The following is a 17,468-nucleotide window of genomic DNA, read 5'->3' on the forward strand; positions in this document are numbered from 1 at the left end:
TCGTGCCAGCCAATAATCAGGTCTCTAAGTAACAAAACCACATCTTAGCAAGGTCGTGATGTGAGTTCAGGGAGAAGCTGTGAAAAAACAGGTGCAGAAGCGTGAGTTTGAGAGAGAGCTGGGGCTAGCCTGCCAGATACTTACTCGTGATTTCTTCAGCTGCCTGGGCGAATTCTTCCAAAGGCCCTATGTGTTTAACGGGCAAGAACACATCTACATTTTATAATGTCTTGGGTCAGATTACACTCAGATTTGGACGATTGTTTCATACTCATAATCACTTGCTGTTCCAGCCGATTGTCAGCTGTGCCTGTTCGACGAGCGCCAAGGACCTAACTGAAGTTCCTTTGCCACTGGAAACGAGAAGTAGACAGAAGGCAAATGAGACTTCCAAAGGAGCTGTAGTGTGATGTCTCCATGGTTGGCAACGGAGTTTACCTCCTTTGGTGAAAACTCTCCAAATGCCATTCTCTACTCCTAGAACCTAGACCTCCGTGGCAGATCAGCTGGAGAGAAGCTTGGGCCTCCAGCAGAGTCCTCCATTGTTTCAAATTTCTCTCAGCAGCTTTAGAGTTACATTGTAGGAGAACTACAGTAGCACACTTGTGCCGCCTAGTTTTTTGTTTAGCTGACTAAACTAGAGTCATCTGGGAAGATGGAGCCTCAACTGAGAAAATACCTCCATCAAATTAACCTATTAGACAAGAAAGTAGAAGATATTCTTTTTAAAAAATGATAAACAGGATATTTATTTTTCATATTAATTTGGGGGAAGGGGGAAGTCAGTTTGCCCTACTCAGTGCTGGTCCCTTTGAAAGAACTTCTACTTACCCTATGACACTCGATAAAATTCTTGATTACAGAGGGTTTTGTACTCTTAATTCGTAAGAAGACCTTACTTTGAAGAGAGCGCTTAGAGAGTGAGCCCTTGCGAGCAGCTTCGTTGGTGCACAGCCAGGCTCCCTCTCTGAGTGAAACTTTTTCCGCATTGACCACAGAGGTAGGGTGTCTCTCTCTCCCATGTGGATTTTTCCATGCAGAATACAATCCCCCTTGGTGTGGAAGCTCTTCCTGCGGTGGGAACATGCATTGGGCTTCAGACCCGTGTGAACTCTGATGTGAACAATTAAGCTTCCTTTCTGACTGAAAGCTTTTCCACACTGGTCACATCTAGGGCTTCTCACCACTGTGGACTCTTCGGTGAATCAAAGGTTACTTTGATTCCTGAAGCTTCTCTGGCAAATAGCACATTTGTGGGGTTTCTGCCCGGTGTGGAGTCTCTGGTGAACAGCTAGACTGCCTGGCTGACTAAAGCTTTTCCCACACACACACTCTTTGCACTGATAGGGCTTCTCTCCCGTGTGTATTCGCTGATGTGTAACTAGATTGCCGTTGGCCCTGGAGCTTTTTCCACACTGGATGTAGTCAAACAGCTCCTGGCCAGTGTGGATTCTCTCGTGCAATGTTAGATCACCTTTCTGACGGAAAGATTTCCCACACTCCTGGCAATCATAAACCTTCTGTCTCACTCCAGGTGAGTCTTCCTGGAGTGCCTTAGAATCTGGGGACGTCTGTTGCAGCTTTTCTCTTCTAAAAGAACTCTGGAAATCCCACCCGGAGGAGCTGTGACCTCTGAAGAATCATACTTGTGGGCGTCTGTCATTGCATTGAAAAATGCTACATTCTGGGCGTATCCTCCATGACAGTCCAGCAGGGTAGCTGTTGGAAACTCAAACATGTCAACTCCTGCTCGATAACTTTGGTCACTGCCTCTTTATATGATTCCTCCACCGGCTGGGCTGGAGTACCGACCGCAGTGGTGCGCACGCGCAGACAGACAAAGCCGGTGTCGAGCCGGTAGCAGCCACTACGATGCTCGAAGATATTCCTGATTAATGGCTGCCGTGTAAACTTAGTACGCCTAGGCAGTGATCGTGGGTTACTTTAAGAAAGCAGACTGAGGAAGCCATAAAGGACAAGTCAGTAAGCAGTCTTTCTCTTACTTCAGTTAAGTAAGTCTGCTTTCAGGGTCACGCCCTGCTTGATTCCCTGCTTTGGCTTCCCTTCATGACAGCCTGCAAGCTGTAAAATGGAATAAACTCTTTTCTTTCCCAAGGTGCTTTGGGTCATGGTGTTTATCACAGCAATAAAAAACAAACTAGGACGTAACCCAAATAGATCTGTTTCTTCTCGGTTGCAATAAGATAAGCCAAGGGCTAGGGCTCATCCGCTGTTGGCTGCACGAAACAGAACGACCGTTTCTCGCTTAGAAGCCATAGGCTGATGCTCTGGGATCCATTTCACAGCTTTTCACATGGGTTTCTCTCAGTCACGCGTTTGCAATCTGCAGTGCCTCCCAGTTGGAGTTCTTTCTGATGACATTGTAGGACGGGGATATTTCATCACAATATTCTGTTGGACAATAAGATGTTCGAGTTCCCTGCAGACCGAGGAGGAAAACCTGTCGGCATTATGGAGGTAAGGCGTATGTACAAGCATGTAAATTGGTGCATTGTTCCCTAGTAAAACAAATCATTTCTTCTTAAGAGAAAAGAAGGGCTGCTGCCACAATGGGTTTAGTGACCCAGTTCTTATTCTGGTATGGACTTCCTGTCTCACCAGGGACAAGCGGGAAGCTTTGAGCAGACACTGGTTCACCGGCAACACTTTGAGGACCACTGCACTATTCTAGACCTTAACATGACAGAGATCAGACATGACTTGGATAAAAGACAGTAAGGCTGTGACCGCTGAAACTCCGGGGCAAAGGTGAGGCACTGTAGGTTATAGTTACTGATGGAAACTAAAAAGAAAGCATTTGCGAGGTCAGTGGGTTCACAGCACATGCCAGAGGCTGACATGTTTCAGTAAAGATACGAGCCATTGCTTGCCTGAGATTCCCAGGAGTCTACCTGCTCCTGGCAAAAGAGTCATATGTTCATCAAACATGTAAGTGACCTGTTGCCTTCCTATAGCTTGAGGGATGTGCTTTAGGGCTTCTAACAGCTACGCACAGTGCCACTGGAAAGGCTATGGGCTCAGAAAGCAGCAGGAGCTGGAAGAAACCATTGTCATCACTGGATCTGAGGCATCAAAGGAGAGTTTGCTGCTATTGGAATATGGAAAGCTGGAACTATGGGCGAGTATCAGACCATAGCCACATAGTTTTCCCTTCTCCTCTTACATACTGATCTCTTGCTTGTCTTAATCCAACTGTGATTCGGAAAGCATGGCAACCTCAGTGTTGGCATCATGGACTTATCTTCTAATGAGATACAGGGCAGTAAAATGGGAGTGGTGGGGAGCAAAATGCATTCCTTCACCCCAAACTGATTCAATAAACTAGAACACTGCAGTCAATGTCATACAGAAATTTTAAAAATTTAGATATTCAATGTAAATAGGTCTCAGACACATAAGTTAAAAACCAACAATCAGCAACGTACTGCCAGGAAAACATTTATGTGACACTTAATGACCAGTTAAAATATGTTTTATGGATACATAAATACCCAAGAAAGAGACATCCTAGCAATAACCACCGGGTATACAGTTCTGCATATATCCCTGCTATGGGTGGAATATGTCTGAAAATATAGTCATTCTACCTCCACAATAATTGGACAGAGAGTATACTTAATATCTATCTTATGTGTTACACACTGATGGTTTGCTCTAACAGTGAATGCTAGGATCCAATCTTCAGGCTTTGACCTTATTTGGAAATATAGTCATTGTAGATGCAAATAGGTTATGATGAGGTCATACGATAAGGTGAGTTCTTTGACTCCTTATAGCTAGTATCATAATAAGAGTACGCTGAGGAAGCCTGGGTAAATATATAGGTCAAACTTAGAGTGGTGATGCTCTATGCAGGGGATAGCCAGGATTGCTGGCAAACAGCCAGAAGCTAGAAAGATACAAGGAAGGTTTTGTTAAAGGTTTCAGAGGGAGCATGGCCTTCCCCACACCTGAACCTCAGATCTTCAGCCTTCAGAATGGAGATATATTTTTCTGTTGTTTTAGATCTCTTCAGTTTTGTGAGGGTAGTCATAGGAACGTAACAGAATCTAAAATCTCTAACCAGGAGAATGACTATGTTTCAAGGTGGTGAGACCCCATTAGGTTCTGCAGGGAGAGTTTGCTATTTATTCTTGGCTATGTGTTTGTCCCTGTATGTAATGATTCAGGCCTGAGTTATACAGATGTGGTGGGGCTCAGAGCCTGGACATGTAGGACCTGAAGCTGTGTAGCCTGTGTGCTTTTGCCTGACATTAGCCAGCTGCTGTAGCTATTTGAAAAATGTGTCTAGATTTTGGTTTTTAATATATGAAAGTTCTTTTCCTGGTTTTCATAGTAGGCTCTGTGATTGCAAAATATGTTTTTATGTTGTATCATTTATGAGTTTGGACTGGGTGGGGGGATGTTTCATTTATATTCAGTGATATTGAACTGGATGTATGGCACCACTTCCTTAAATCCAGTTTTATTTTTCGTTTCTCGTGGTCCTGAGTCAAATTACTTACTAAGGAGTGCAATGAATTCGTCAATACTGTAAATGAAGTGCCAAAGTACTTAGGGGAATGAGGTACCCAGTGAGCTCAAAAGGGGGGATTTGGAAAGATCTCAGGTGCCTTGGGGTCTCATGTAATTGTGTGTTTTCTTTTAGTAGAGACACTGTTTGATATACAGGGGAAATACAGGGAGAGAAAGACACTCGGATTATAGGCCTGGCTTAAACTGCGTCCTGTAAACATTTGTTGAAATGAGCCACATCCAATTCAGGCCAATGCATGGACCATGATTACACAGAGTGAGGGAACAGAGAATGGAGTCCAATGATGCGTGATGCATCCAAACTCTTAACTCAGCCTGCAAACGCCCTGATGACCTCACTTTGTAGCATTCTCAGTGTGCGCCAGTCTGACTAGACACTTTCTACCCAAGCTTCCATCGAGCTTCTTTCCATTTTTGGTTTATGGGTTGAAAAGACCCTCCTTCTTATTCTTTTCAGAACCAGGTCCTTCCCAAGAACAGTCATTTTGAAAAACATATTCACTACGCAGCATTTATTTTGGTTATATATTCAATATCGGGTGTTTGTTTGCTTGTTATCTTGGTCAGGTGATCTTTCTTCCTCTATCAAGCTGACTCTATTAGGCCCCATCGAGGAGTGGTTAAAGATTTTTCTAATTGTAGATTGGATATAGTTGGGTCACCTACTAGGTTGTATGTAGGAGCAGGTTAGGATAATGCACCTGAACATCCCATGTACATATTCACAGGACATCATGGATACCTTAGGAATGGGAGTTTCCTAGATCTAAGTGGTTCTCTTATCTGCCTGTTCTGCTGATTCCTGGCCCTGTCTGACTACAATTAAAGTATGAAGTGAAAATGAGGCCGACTCTCTTTGATATCACAGCCAATAAAACAATCCGACCTCTCTGCTTTTCATCCCCAACACTTCTGCTTTATTAATCTCAGAGTCCTATTTCTCCCAGGCACAATAATGGGTTATTGAACTGGAACTCGAGTCTGCCATCTGGCCTTACAACTTCCTCGGGACTTAAACTATTGGCAAGTGGTTATGTAGCCATGATGGTTTTTATATTCGCTAGTTGATTAATCCTAATTATCAAGTATAAATAGGTCTCTGGAGCCAGTAACAACCATATTTAGAATCCAAGAAGTTTTGTGGTGGGGAAATCTGACAATCTAGAACCTGTGGACACATTATTTGAGAAGGTGGTTTTTTTTCTTTTTTGATTAAATTTAGAATCTTGAAGTTAGATCATATTGGATTATAGAGATGAGCCCCAAGGTTGATGGGAAGTGTCATTACAAATACACACACACACACACACACACACACACACACACACACAGAGAGAGAGAGAGAGAGAGAGAGAGAGAGAGAGAGAGAGAGAGAGAGAGAGAGAATCCTGTGCAACAGGATTCAGAGACACATTTATAATCAAAGGATGAAAAAACAGAGCCCATCATAAGAAGCTTGGACGGAGACATTGGGAGAACCCTTGAGAACAGCTGCAGAAAGAAATCAGCCCACTGTTACCTTGGCTTTGGACTTCTGGTTACCAGAGATCTGAGAGATTATATGTCTGTTGTGTGAAATAGCACATTGTTGGTGGTTTGTTACTGCTGTCTCAGGAAATGTGTGCATCCTGTCATTATTTCTTGCTACAACTCGTCTACCTGTGGTAGTTCAATGAACATTCAAACCACACCCCCAAGCAGTACTCTCAAGGTTTCATATCCTTTAGGAAAAAACACTTGTATTGTATACCCCGTTCTGCAATAGTGGCTGATGGTAACAGAACAATTGTGTCCAATGGAGAGGAAACCAGCCAGCCCCAGCTACATGACTAGTTACAGAAATAAGGATTATAGCAGCTTTGTAATGTATAGTTCTTGATTTTGTGTGTGTGTGTGTGTGTGTGTGTGTGTGTTATGTGTGTGTGCGTGTGGATGCATGTGTTTCAATATGCTTGTGTATGTGTGTGACACGAGTACCTTGTTTCTCAGTCTCCTACAGCCGAAAGCCATGGTAGATGTCAAGGCTGTAAATCACATGACATTGCTCATTTCCAGCAAGTGGAAAGCAGAGAAATAAGAGAGTATAGTTTTCTGAAGTTCACTGGATTGCCTGCTTCTGACAGCTAGCCTCTACCTCCTGATGGTTCCACAGCCTTCAAACTAGCAGCACAAGCTGTGGGTAGATCATTCAAACATGAATGAGCACAAGGAGGACATGTCCTATGTGGACCACAGCGTGCAGGTTTTCTGTATCTTCCTCAGGGTTTGCTGTGTAATGTTGTCACTAGTTTTATTCTAGCTATTCAATGTACATTTTTCCCAAAGGAGTAAAAGAAATTCATCATCTTCTGGGGTTTCCTTCTGTAGAGTCTTCAGTACAGTGTCTTTTAAGGTCATTGGTCCATATCCTACCTGCATTTTGTTCAACTCTTGAGTTTAGTGTTTTTTTAAAAGCCCTAAATACTTGTGTTTTTGTCGGATGCGTACTTTGTAGATATTTTCTTATTTCTTAAAACTAAAATTCTTAGTTTCAGTGAACTCCAGTTTATCATTTAGATCTTAGGAGTTAATATCTGGGTGTCAAGCTTAAGAGCACTGAGTAATTCTAAACAAGTAAACTATATAATATATAAATATTTACATTTATTATATTTATATAATAGTTATATTTATATAATAATACCTAACACTGAATGCATTCCTCCAACTATCCTACATCTGGTCAAGGCTGCTTTAGCTCTTATATTCTTGAGGGTTTCTGTTCACATCTTAGGATAAGCTTGACCATGCCAACATGTCTCTAATTGAGTTTTTTATAGAGATTGCATAAAATTACATACATTAGATCATTTTGGAAAGAGCTACAAGTTTGACTATGTAAATTCTTCCAACTCGTGAAACATATATCTTTTCCCTTATTTACATGCATTTGGCTTTTATCAGGGCTTTCTAATTTTAGCATATGTGTCCTATATATGTCTATGTATGTTCATGGATTTAATTTCCTTAGAGCAATTATAAGTGACATAGAATGTTCCAGTTCTGAAATGCTACTAATAGGAGTACAATTAATATTTTTATGGCAATCTGATACACTGTGAATTTATTTTACTAATGTTTTAGAAACAGAATAGGCTTCAGGTAGCTAGTAGCCTTTGGACAGCTGCCCAAGCTGCCCTACAGGTCTTTGTAGGGTACATTTCTAGTGGGCATTTATTAGCAAATATCTCCAAGACCCAGAAGCTACTGTGACCCTTGCTTCACTCTGCTGAAAAGCATTATTTCCCAGGACTAGATTTGCCCTTGAAGTTTCTCCATAAGACCATCAGGTTCTGGTGACTGCGCATCTATCTTAGCTTTAGGTCATAGGCACTCCATTAAGGACACCATTGTTTCCCTGTCTAAAGAGATTGGGATGTTAGAGCTGCCCCCGGAAAAGGAGTTCAAAGGAAGGGTAGGTGTCCAAGAGAGCCCTGAGGACTTCTGACCATGGACAACTGGGCAGATCAAGGACAGGGCAGGAGGTGTCATTATACTTCAGTAGACACAGTTTCCAACCACAGCAATGTATTTGTCTTGTCTACCAGGAATGAGTTCATGCATTTTGAAGCCCCATGGCCCCGATATGTGAGAAGTTAGCCTTGTTCTGGCTTCCTCATGAGTAGTCTTCCTTGCTATAAAGGAAGGCTCTATGACTGTGGTAATCCTACTTGCTTAGAGGTGCGCTCATTATTATATATTAGTGCAGCTACTTGTAACTGTTTGACCTGAGTGTTTGTGTGGTATACAAATTGAGTCTTTCCTGATTTCAACTCACTGTGTATTTTCTGATAAGTAAGCTGGTTCATAAATTGATTTAATTTATATTGGCGTTTTGTAAATTTGAAAAATCTTACAAAATGTATACATTGGCATTGTTGATGGTCTAAAGTGATTATTGGTATGTGAGCGCCCAAACCTGTAACTTGTCTTTTTTGCTCTTATTATTTTATGTATCTCTTTCCTTACCTTCTTGTGGATTCCGTCTTGATTATCTTACTGCTTTTGTGCATATGCTGGGTACAATGTTCTCAGCGATTTCTCTCGGTGTCCAGCTTTTGTGTTTGAGTATGACAGTCTATTACCACCAATATTTTTTGCCTTTTTTTCTACTTGGAACTAGTATCAGTTATGCTATTAAATCATCGAATATGATTGATTAAACAAAGACATAAGAATGCTGTAAGATACCCACAATTACATTCATTCTGTTGTTCACCTTTCCTCTCCAATGCTTGAAAACTCCGTGTTCTGATTTCCTCTCTGTATAAACACCTTTAGTCAAGGATAAGGGGAGGTCAGGGGCAACGAAGGAGATGGAGATCATAGCAGAAATCTCCAGTTACCTACCATATGACTTTTTTTGACACAGACATATGAGTTATCTAGGCTTTAATTTTTGAATCTTACTAATAAGGCCATTGGATTTGGCAGTCTTCGGTGTCTAACTGTCTATTACTACAGTGAGAAAGAGAATCATGTGATTTCTTATGTGCAAACAACCCTTCTGCCTCCTATCCATCGACCACATTTGATCCTAGGCAGTGAAGAACCTGACATTGGGAAGTAAGTAATTAACAAACACTTTATCATGCTAAGAATAAAACACGAAGGTGAAAATAAATCCACCTGAGTCTGCTGACTGTGCTTCAGGCAATTAGATTTCTGGAAGTGAAGGGCAGGCTCCCATTGTGGGCGGGCAAGTGCCCACACTGTTTGCACCTGTCAGAGAAGTCAGCAGACGCAGTCACAATCTGGGTTACAGGGTGATCCACAGATGCTGTGCTGCCCTCGTGACTGAAGCAGCTCCTCGGGCTATATCGTGGCACATGCTCTTTCTGAAGCTGCAATGTTATTTCTGGAAGGATTATTTTCTTGTCATTATTTTGAGAAGCCTAGCGAAAGGTGAGCTACCTGATGAAATATGCTTTCATGATCTCAGCAGTGAGCAGAGACACACTTATCCTTTTCTTTATTTTGAAAGAGGATCTTCCTCTGTACCCTAGGTTGGCCTAGAACTACCATGTAGTTCAGGGTGCCTTTAAATTTTCAGCAATTGTCCTTCCACAGCCTCCTGAGTACTGGAATTATAGGTATGAGCCACCATGCCTAGCTAATACCTACCCTACCCGAGCCTTTCCTATTTTTAAGAGATGAGGCTTATCTACATAAAATAAAACTTAGAATGAAATTAAGTATAAAAAATAATTTTTGTTAGCTGGAAAAAGACAGAAAACTTATTCAAGTTTTAATAGTCAACATCTCAAATATGCTTCCTGTCATCTGGGTGAAACTATCTTGTCTTATATGTTCCAAAGTTATCTGGCTATTACAGAGTTCTCATATTGTTGATTCACATGGGTGGCTTCGTGTTTATTAGTAGTATGATACTGACTTTCTAACTAAAGGATGCTTGAAGGGAAAGATTTTACTAGCTAGCTTTCTCTTTTGTTGGGGTAATGAATGGATCCAAGTTCAATAAGAGTAATATTCACAACTGACGAAATTTTGCACACTTATCTAGAGAGAAAAAACAATGAACAGTTTCTAAGAGAATGCATACCTATGTAGCTTTTGTATGGAGGTCATAGGTCAATGCTCACTGTCTTCTTCAATAGTATTCCATCTTCTTTTTTGAAATTGGGTCTTTCTGCTGAACTTGAAGCTTACTAATATTGTTAGGCCAGCTGGCCCCCAAGACCCAAAGTCCCATCGTCGCCACCCTCACTATCATACGGACACTCAGAAGCTAACAGGTTCTAATTCTTGATTGGCAAGCACTTTCCCAACAGAACCACAGCCCAGTCCCATGTTTTCTTTTTCAGGATATACTGAATAAAGTGTTGTGGTTTGCCCTGGAGTTATCTGTATTTTGATGCTAATTCCGCTGCCCCTTTGGATGGCTGCCTAGTCCTGTACTCAGGACTCAGGTGACTTCACCAGAACCTTCTCCCCATTTAATTTGCAAAATACAGGTGAGGCAGGCACAAGAGAGAATGAGGCCTGTCATTGGATGAGAAGGAAGGATGGGCAGGAGAAAAGTTTGAAGGGAGGAACTGGCAGGAGACAGAGAGCTGCGGCGGGACAATATGGAAGCTGAGGTTAAGATCCCACGCTGTACCTTTACAGGTTGTTATGAATGTTCTTAAGGGATGGATGTGTACAGGGTTTTGTATGTTTAGGTGGGCAATTATATCTTATCAATTGGATCAAAGGTTATTGTGTTGTGTGTTCTTTCGTGTGCAGATTTAAGTGTAAGGGAGTGTGGGGTGGCTGGTCTGGGCTGCCACGGAGTTGGGATGTGTGTTTCTGGCATGGAAACGTGCCTTGGGAACTGGATGGGTAGAGAGATTGCTGCCAGGCTCACAGAGAGGCCTTCGGGAATGTGCTTTGGGATAGAGCAGAGCGGGTGAGAGGCTTTGCTGACTGAGACTTAAGATGTCTAGCTGATATCTTGGGGCACTGCAGTGTCGGACATAGTTAAAAGACAACATTTAACTTTTTATATTTTTATGTCGACAATAAAGAACAGCGGCCATGAAGATCCCTTCATACAAATACATCATGTACTTTGACTACATTCCCTCTTAGACACCTTCTTCTTCTTCCTGCTTCAGCTAAAAACCACCTTTCTCCAGTTTCTACTAGACACGTGTGTTTAGAAATATAAGGCCAATGGAAAACATAGTATTAAAAAAAATCCAGACATAGTTTTATTGGAACAACTAAACTCCTATTTCTTTCCATATGTATAAAGGACAAAAGAGTGCAATGTTAGTCTACAATGGGTCACTCACCAGGGATCCTGTAGCCCTCCCATGCTAGATACAGGCTCCAAAGACCTAAGTTTCTTGTTATCCCTAACAAATCTCAGACACTGAACTTTTGATTTTTTTCTTTTGCATTGTTTTGAACAATGAGCTAAGAATGCATCAGAATGGATCTGTGTTCCCATGCAGCAGTGCACATGCGTATGCACAGGCTGGAGTGGTACCTGCTGTATCCTTCAGTTGTAGACATTTCTGAGTCAAAGAGGTACTTGTCATCATACTGACACTGTTCCCTCTGTCTTGTCAAGTGACCATCGCCAATCACCATGACTCCTGCATCTGTGTTTCTAATAGCGGAAATGGCGAGTGCAGAGTGGGTAGCATTCAGTGCTCTACCCAGAGTGAAAAATTCAGGTTGCTTTTTGTTTTTTAATAAATGAATTTGCCAGTAGAAAAGCAAAAGGTGACGTCATCTGCTGCAGGATGACCAGAATGGTCATGTGAAATCCTAAAACCAAAACAAAATATGACTGCAGTCTCTACCCAGAAGGACCTTCTAGTCTGTAACCATGAGTGTACTTACTGCTCTTGTCAGCAACACAAGGGAGTATGGTTCTCATCCTTTCTCTACTTACCCAGTTGGACTGTGTATCTTCATGCCTCCACAAAGCTTAACACATGGCTTTTCCCTGCCTGGATGGTCTAATTTCTATTTAGAAAACCATTTTGAATTTCTTATTCCCACATCTAGCTATACTAAATACATGTCTCTAAGTAGGATTCCCTTTTCAAGGCTTTCTTTGACTCAATTCTATATACTCAGGGTAGAGTCAAGACGAATAAGACCTTAAGAGTTAATTTGGTATATCAGCAGTGCCGTTTTATATTAAGTTTTGGCTGCATATTATTCTGTGAAATTGACAAGTGCATTCCGAAAGGTGCTAGCTGCCATAAATATGTGTCCCTCCTCCCTCCATGGACAGATTTTAACATTAAAGAGACCTTATGTTTATTTCAGTGGTTTAGAAATCCATCCATTACTTTCTTTTAGGATTTGATGCGGCAGGGTCTCCCTGGTGTTTGCTCTCTTCCAGGTTAGCATTTCAAATCACTGTGGAGGGGGACGGAAGTGCTGAAGTGTTATGGATCTATCACATTTCTATTGATCTTTGGACAATTTATATTCTAGAAGTGAGTCGTAGCTTACAGTAGATCCCAAGAAGAGCTTTTCCTTTTGACTCCAGATAATACTATTCTGAAACTCAGTGGACTGACTAGGCTAGTACTGTGGAAAGGTGCAGATACCATTCATTCCTCTATTCAAGGTGTAGGGAGACCTTATGAAATAGTAGCTAGGCAGAGATTATTAGAGTGAATAATGCTAACCTGTCTTTTCACTTGACCTAATATAACAATAAATAAATCATACACAGATTATACATGAAATTGGTCTTTTCTAAAAACACTGCCACAGACCTTGGAAGGCTGTGAAGTTTGTATGAAGTCACTGAAAATATTGTATGGGTAAATTCTGCTAACTACACTTGAGCATTGACAGACTACTGACTCTTTTCTTAAGAATGAATTGCTGTCAAAACTCACTGCAATCAAATACAAATGGAGGACTGTTAAGCCCTAAAAGATGTTAGTCTAAGTATCAAGGCCATGCCTTACTTCCAGTTGAATTTACAGGTGCATTCTCCTGTGTATTATCACTCATGGTTGTTGAAAGAGTGTTGTAGGTGCTGAGCATTGTCATTCCATTTCCTGGAGCCAAATCTATTTGGTAAGGAACAGTTATTGGGGTCTAACTTTCAAAGCTTATGCCTGGAACCTGGGAGGATCTCAACAGACAAATATTTAATAAGCAACATTGGTGAGAAGCCAATGTAACTGTCCATGTCCAGGACATCCTTGGTTCCCTCTCCATATTGGAGATCACTTGGGTACACTGTTTTTATCTGAAATCCTTTCCTTTGTCCTCAGACTAAGTATAAGAAATGGGTTGTATTGGTTAGGCTAGAAGACCACATTTTCATTCAAAGTGCTTGGTTAAAATGCGTTCATTCCCATTCGATTATTTGCTTCTAATAGCATGAGAGCTTTAACTGTGTCTGTGAACCACAGAGTTCCAGCCTCTCCCTAATAAGGACATACAGGAAAAAGGTTGGTAGATATGACATCACAAGTCGATGTTTCAGGAGAAACTGCTAGAGGACACTGAAAGGATTACCTAGAGGACATGTTGAGTGACAAAAATGGTTGAGTAAAGCAACTTACAGGGAAAAGGTTTATTTTGGTTCCTAGGGTTTTGCTAAGGTGTGGTGGGGCTGAAGATCATGGCAGAACTTGTGCCATGGAGCAGACTTGCTTACCTCATGGCCACCAGAGTACACAGCAAAGTGACAGTCGGGGCCTAGGGACAAGATACACCTTCCTGGGTCACGCTCTCAGTCACGCATGTTTTTCAACAAGGAACTGTTAGTTTCTCCATGACTAGTCAACATAATATATCTTCCTCAAATTTCTCCTCACCTTAGTTTTGGAGACAGTTTTTCAGAGAACCTAGAGCTTACCAACTCAGAAAGGCTGACCAATGAACTTCGGCGATCCAAACGGGCCTCCATGTTTGCACAGCAGGTAATTTAAATGGCTGAGTCATGTTTCCAGATCCCCAACTCTTAGTTTCTACCATCTCTTAATGACATCATCAAATTATAACTCTATTACTGGATTAATGCATTAATAATGTTAGAACCTTCATGGTGACTCATTCCCTCAGAGCCCATCAGTATGCCACCAAGTCTATCACACACATGCGCGTGCACACACACACACACACACACACACACACACACACACACACACTTTGGAGACATTTCAAATTCACAATATTCCAGAGTTTATATTCCAGCACTCTACCAAGGTACCTTTCCCGAAGGACATGGTTGGAAGGACATGACCACACATGGGTCTACTAAGGGAGGCTTTCAACACTATAAAGTGTGAGTCTTTGAACACAAATATGCAGAAAAAAACCACAGTTAAGCCTCTCATACCATCTTCTGATAAACTGGCTACAGTAGTCCTCAAAGCACACATGGTATGTTTTATCTATTGATGCAGAAAAAGAAGACACCATTTGTTCTTTCATTGAGTGTTAGAGCCTACATGGTCCACTGAACTCAGTGGATAGCTGTATTTGCCGTTAAGTGTGGTGCAGCTTTGTGAGGAGAAATGAATCTCTGTGGCGCAAATCAGAGTCACGTGCAATGGTAATATAGCTATCGCTGCCAGGTAAACACATCCTGCATGAGTTCGTGAATTTCTATATTTTAGGTCAGGTGTCTCTGCTACAATTATTTATACCAAAACTTGTGCTGGGAGGCAGAGCATGGGCAGTGGTGTTTGGGCTATGGGGAGCTTTCACGAACTTGTCCATGTGTTTCTTCTTGGCTAGTAGGTTTTCTCTCTTCCTTCCCATCTTCCTGCTTGCCTTTATACTTTCCACCCCGGGAGAAGAAACAGCACTGCTCAGGGAGAGAACTGTCTCTGCTTTCTAGCTGCCCTGAGGTGAGCCACTGCACCACCCTGAGCTGCTCATCAGAGTCCCTGCCACAGCCCTAGGCCAAGGAGGTCAGGGACTGTGGACCGAAACCTTCATGGTGAGGGTTAAAATAAATTCTTGCTCCGTTAAAGCTGTTTTTCTTAGATAGTTGGCAGAAAGCAACTAATACAGATTATGACAAGATGGAGAATAAAAGAAACTAATGATAATGATTAATAATAATGGTAATAATAATAATAGACATTTCACCCTTACCTGTTTCTCCTTCATTGATCTGGACTATGTGACACAGTTTAGGGAACAGAAATATAATTTACTACAGCCTGGCTATAAATCATACTTTCAGTAGGATTTTTGTGGCATATTCATATCGGGTCATAGATATTCATTTGGAAATAAAGACATGGAAATTTAGAAGAGAAAACGATGCCCAATCAATACATGTTACAATTATAAAAACTTTATTTCACTCTTGCTTTCATTAAATCTTTATAAGCACCATGTCATAGACAGGCAACGTAGAAAGAGGACACCGGAGCGCTTCAGCTGATAACAAACTGCAAGCCAATGAGGATGGGAAATTCCAGCTATGTGGGGCACGTAAATGAAACCACACTTAGGAAGATTCACTGGGGAATCTCATAAAAGCAGGCAATGGGAGCCAGGCATCGATCTGTTCACACTGTCTGTCTGTTGTAGAAACCCAAAGCTTGTGCTTGCGAAGATCAAAAGGAACACCGTGTTACCTGGAAAGTTTATACTTTGCTAAAACCTGACCCTGCAAGTGGCGATGCCGCCATCCGCTGTTCCCGACAGTGTCAGGCCGAGACTCTTTTAAAGTTTAAGCAATGCTTAAAGGTGATATTCCACATCGGGCACGCTAGCAGCAGTGTTTTCCTCTGTGCAGACTTGGCCTATGCAGCCATCGAGCCATCATTTACCTAATGAAACTGGGGGAGAGCTACATTTTCGGCACAACGTTTTCACTTGGTCCTCTATTCAAAGACAACTGCCAAGATGTTGTACATAAATTTAATTCACAGGCACGTACACAAGGGAACCACTACAGAGAACATTGCTTCCTGGTTTATGAATAGAAAGTTTGCTCTCTACTTACACTAGACATACAAAAAATAATCTACAAAAATTGTTTACCATTGATTTTAGCTAAAGAAAACTCTCCTGAAACAAACGAAAAAAAAAAGATTGTGTGGCAGTAGTCTTTTAGCCATCGAAAAAGTAGTGTAAGTAACCAATAAATATAATGTGTTTCTTCCATATAGACATATGTACACTTGAGTCTTTGGCTTATGATATTTTCTAAAAAGAACTTGAAATGATCCAGCCATCATTGCACATTAAAAGAAAATAAGCCAGTTTTTTTAATATATATATATTTATATTTATACATTAATATAGAACTCTGCTACACTTGGAACATATAAAAATGAAATTTACCATGACTTCCCACAGTTTGTTTTCTTCCCCACTCTTAAGGTCCTGCAGCTTTCATTTTAGAAAGAGAGGGGGACGCCACTTACAAAGTGCATGCAATGTATAGTAGCTGCTCTATGGAAAGCAGGAGAGAAAAGGCTGCATGGTCACCGGACAGACGCGGATCCCTTCTCAGTGGAATCTGCGTCTGACTGAAGATAATCTGGGTGGCACGAAATGTGGATGCTCTCATACGGTAACAGAAACTGATCGAGTCCGTTTTTATTAAGATACACAACTTTATAAGAAAAATACGTTTGCCTCTCCAATGTAAAAGCCTCCCACCCCCCCACATTAAAATCTCTCGGTGCAGGTGGAACAGGTGCAACAGCTGCTGGCTCAACAGACGGATCTCCACGTGATGTTCTGCAAAGTATCACCGAACTATGAGGACTCCAGGTACTCCAAAGCCACGTCATAGCAGAAACGATACTGCTCCTGCAGGGTGTCAGAGCAGAAGGGAAGGAGTTAGCAAAAGGCTAGTAGTGAAGAACAGCATCTGTGCTGATTCTTGACACGCAATTTAGATTATTTAAGAGTTGCAAATTACTTATTTTGTATGTAACAGGAACATCTGGCCACATATATTTTATACTCAAGTCTAATGATCCCTTCTTAAGAAAAAGGAGCAACAGTAAAAAGATGTTTTAGCTTTGCCCTGCATTTTCTATCATTTAATATAGTGCCCAGGACTTTTATGTGATTAAAATAAAGAATGTTTTCCAGCTTACAAAAAGGTAAAGAACCAGGGTGTGGTGGGACGCATCTTTCATCCCAGCAATCAAGAGGCAGACAGATCTCACAGTTTGAGGCCAGCCTACTCTACAGAGTGAGTTCTAGAGTAGCCAGAGCCACACAGAGAAACCCTATCTTGGAGTGGGGGAGGGAGAGGCAAAGAGCCAGAAAAAAAAGCAGTCATTAGAAGCAATTATTAAAGATCACCCTTTGTTAACTTCTGTCACTTTTAGTACATGATTGAAATAGCAATCATCTCCAAAAAAGTAAAACCTGAGTTCTAAGGATGATTGTCTAGTTTACAT

General features: G+C 41.5%; 1 protein-coding gene and 1 long non-coding RNA gene across 21 annotated transcripts in view; one reads left to right on the top strand and one right to left on the bottom strand.

Annotated features, from left to right (window-relative positions):
* The first annotated feature begins 1,939 nt into the window (after positions 1-1,939).
* Positions 1,940-15,673, top strand: LOC120098804 (uncharacterized). Its single transcript, XR_005497319.2, has 3 exons — positions 1,940-2,478; positions 2,623-2,769; positions 13,907-15,673. It is a non-coding gene; the product is annotated as an uncharacterized LOC120098804 (long non-coding RNA).
* Positions 15,379-17,468, bottom strand: part of Ptprk (protein tyrosine phosphatase, receptor type, K) — a 499,207-nt gene continuing 497,117 nt past the window's right edge. For 19 of the 20 annotated variants that reach the window (XM_063265927.1, XM_063265913.1, XM_063265905.1 and 16 more), the window contains one exon: positions 15,379-16,866. In XM_063265927.1, coding sequence (XP_063121997.1) covers positions 16,813-16,866 — 54 coding nt within the window. In that variant the 3' untranslated portion in view covers positions 15,379-16,812. The remainder of the gene's footprint in view (positions 16,867-17,468) is intronic. The other variant, NM_001029902.2, reaches the window with a different exon arrangement.

This window comes from Rattus norvegicus, chromosome 1 (assembly GCF_036323735.1).
Source record: "Rattus norvegicus strain BN/NHsdMcwi chromosome 1, GRCr8, whole genome shotgun sequence".
Classification (NCBI taxonomy): Eukaryota; Metazoa; Chordata; class Mammalia; order Rodentia; family Muridae; genus Rattus; species Rattus norvegicus.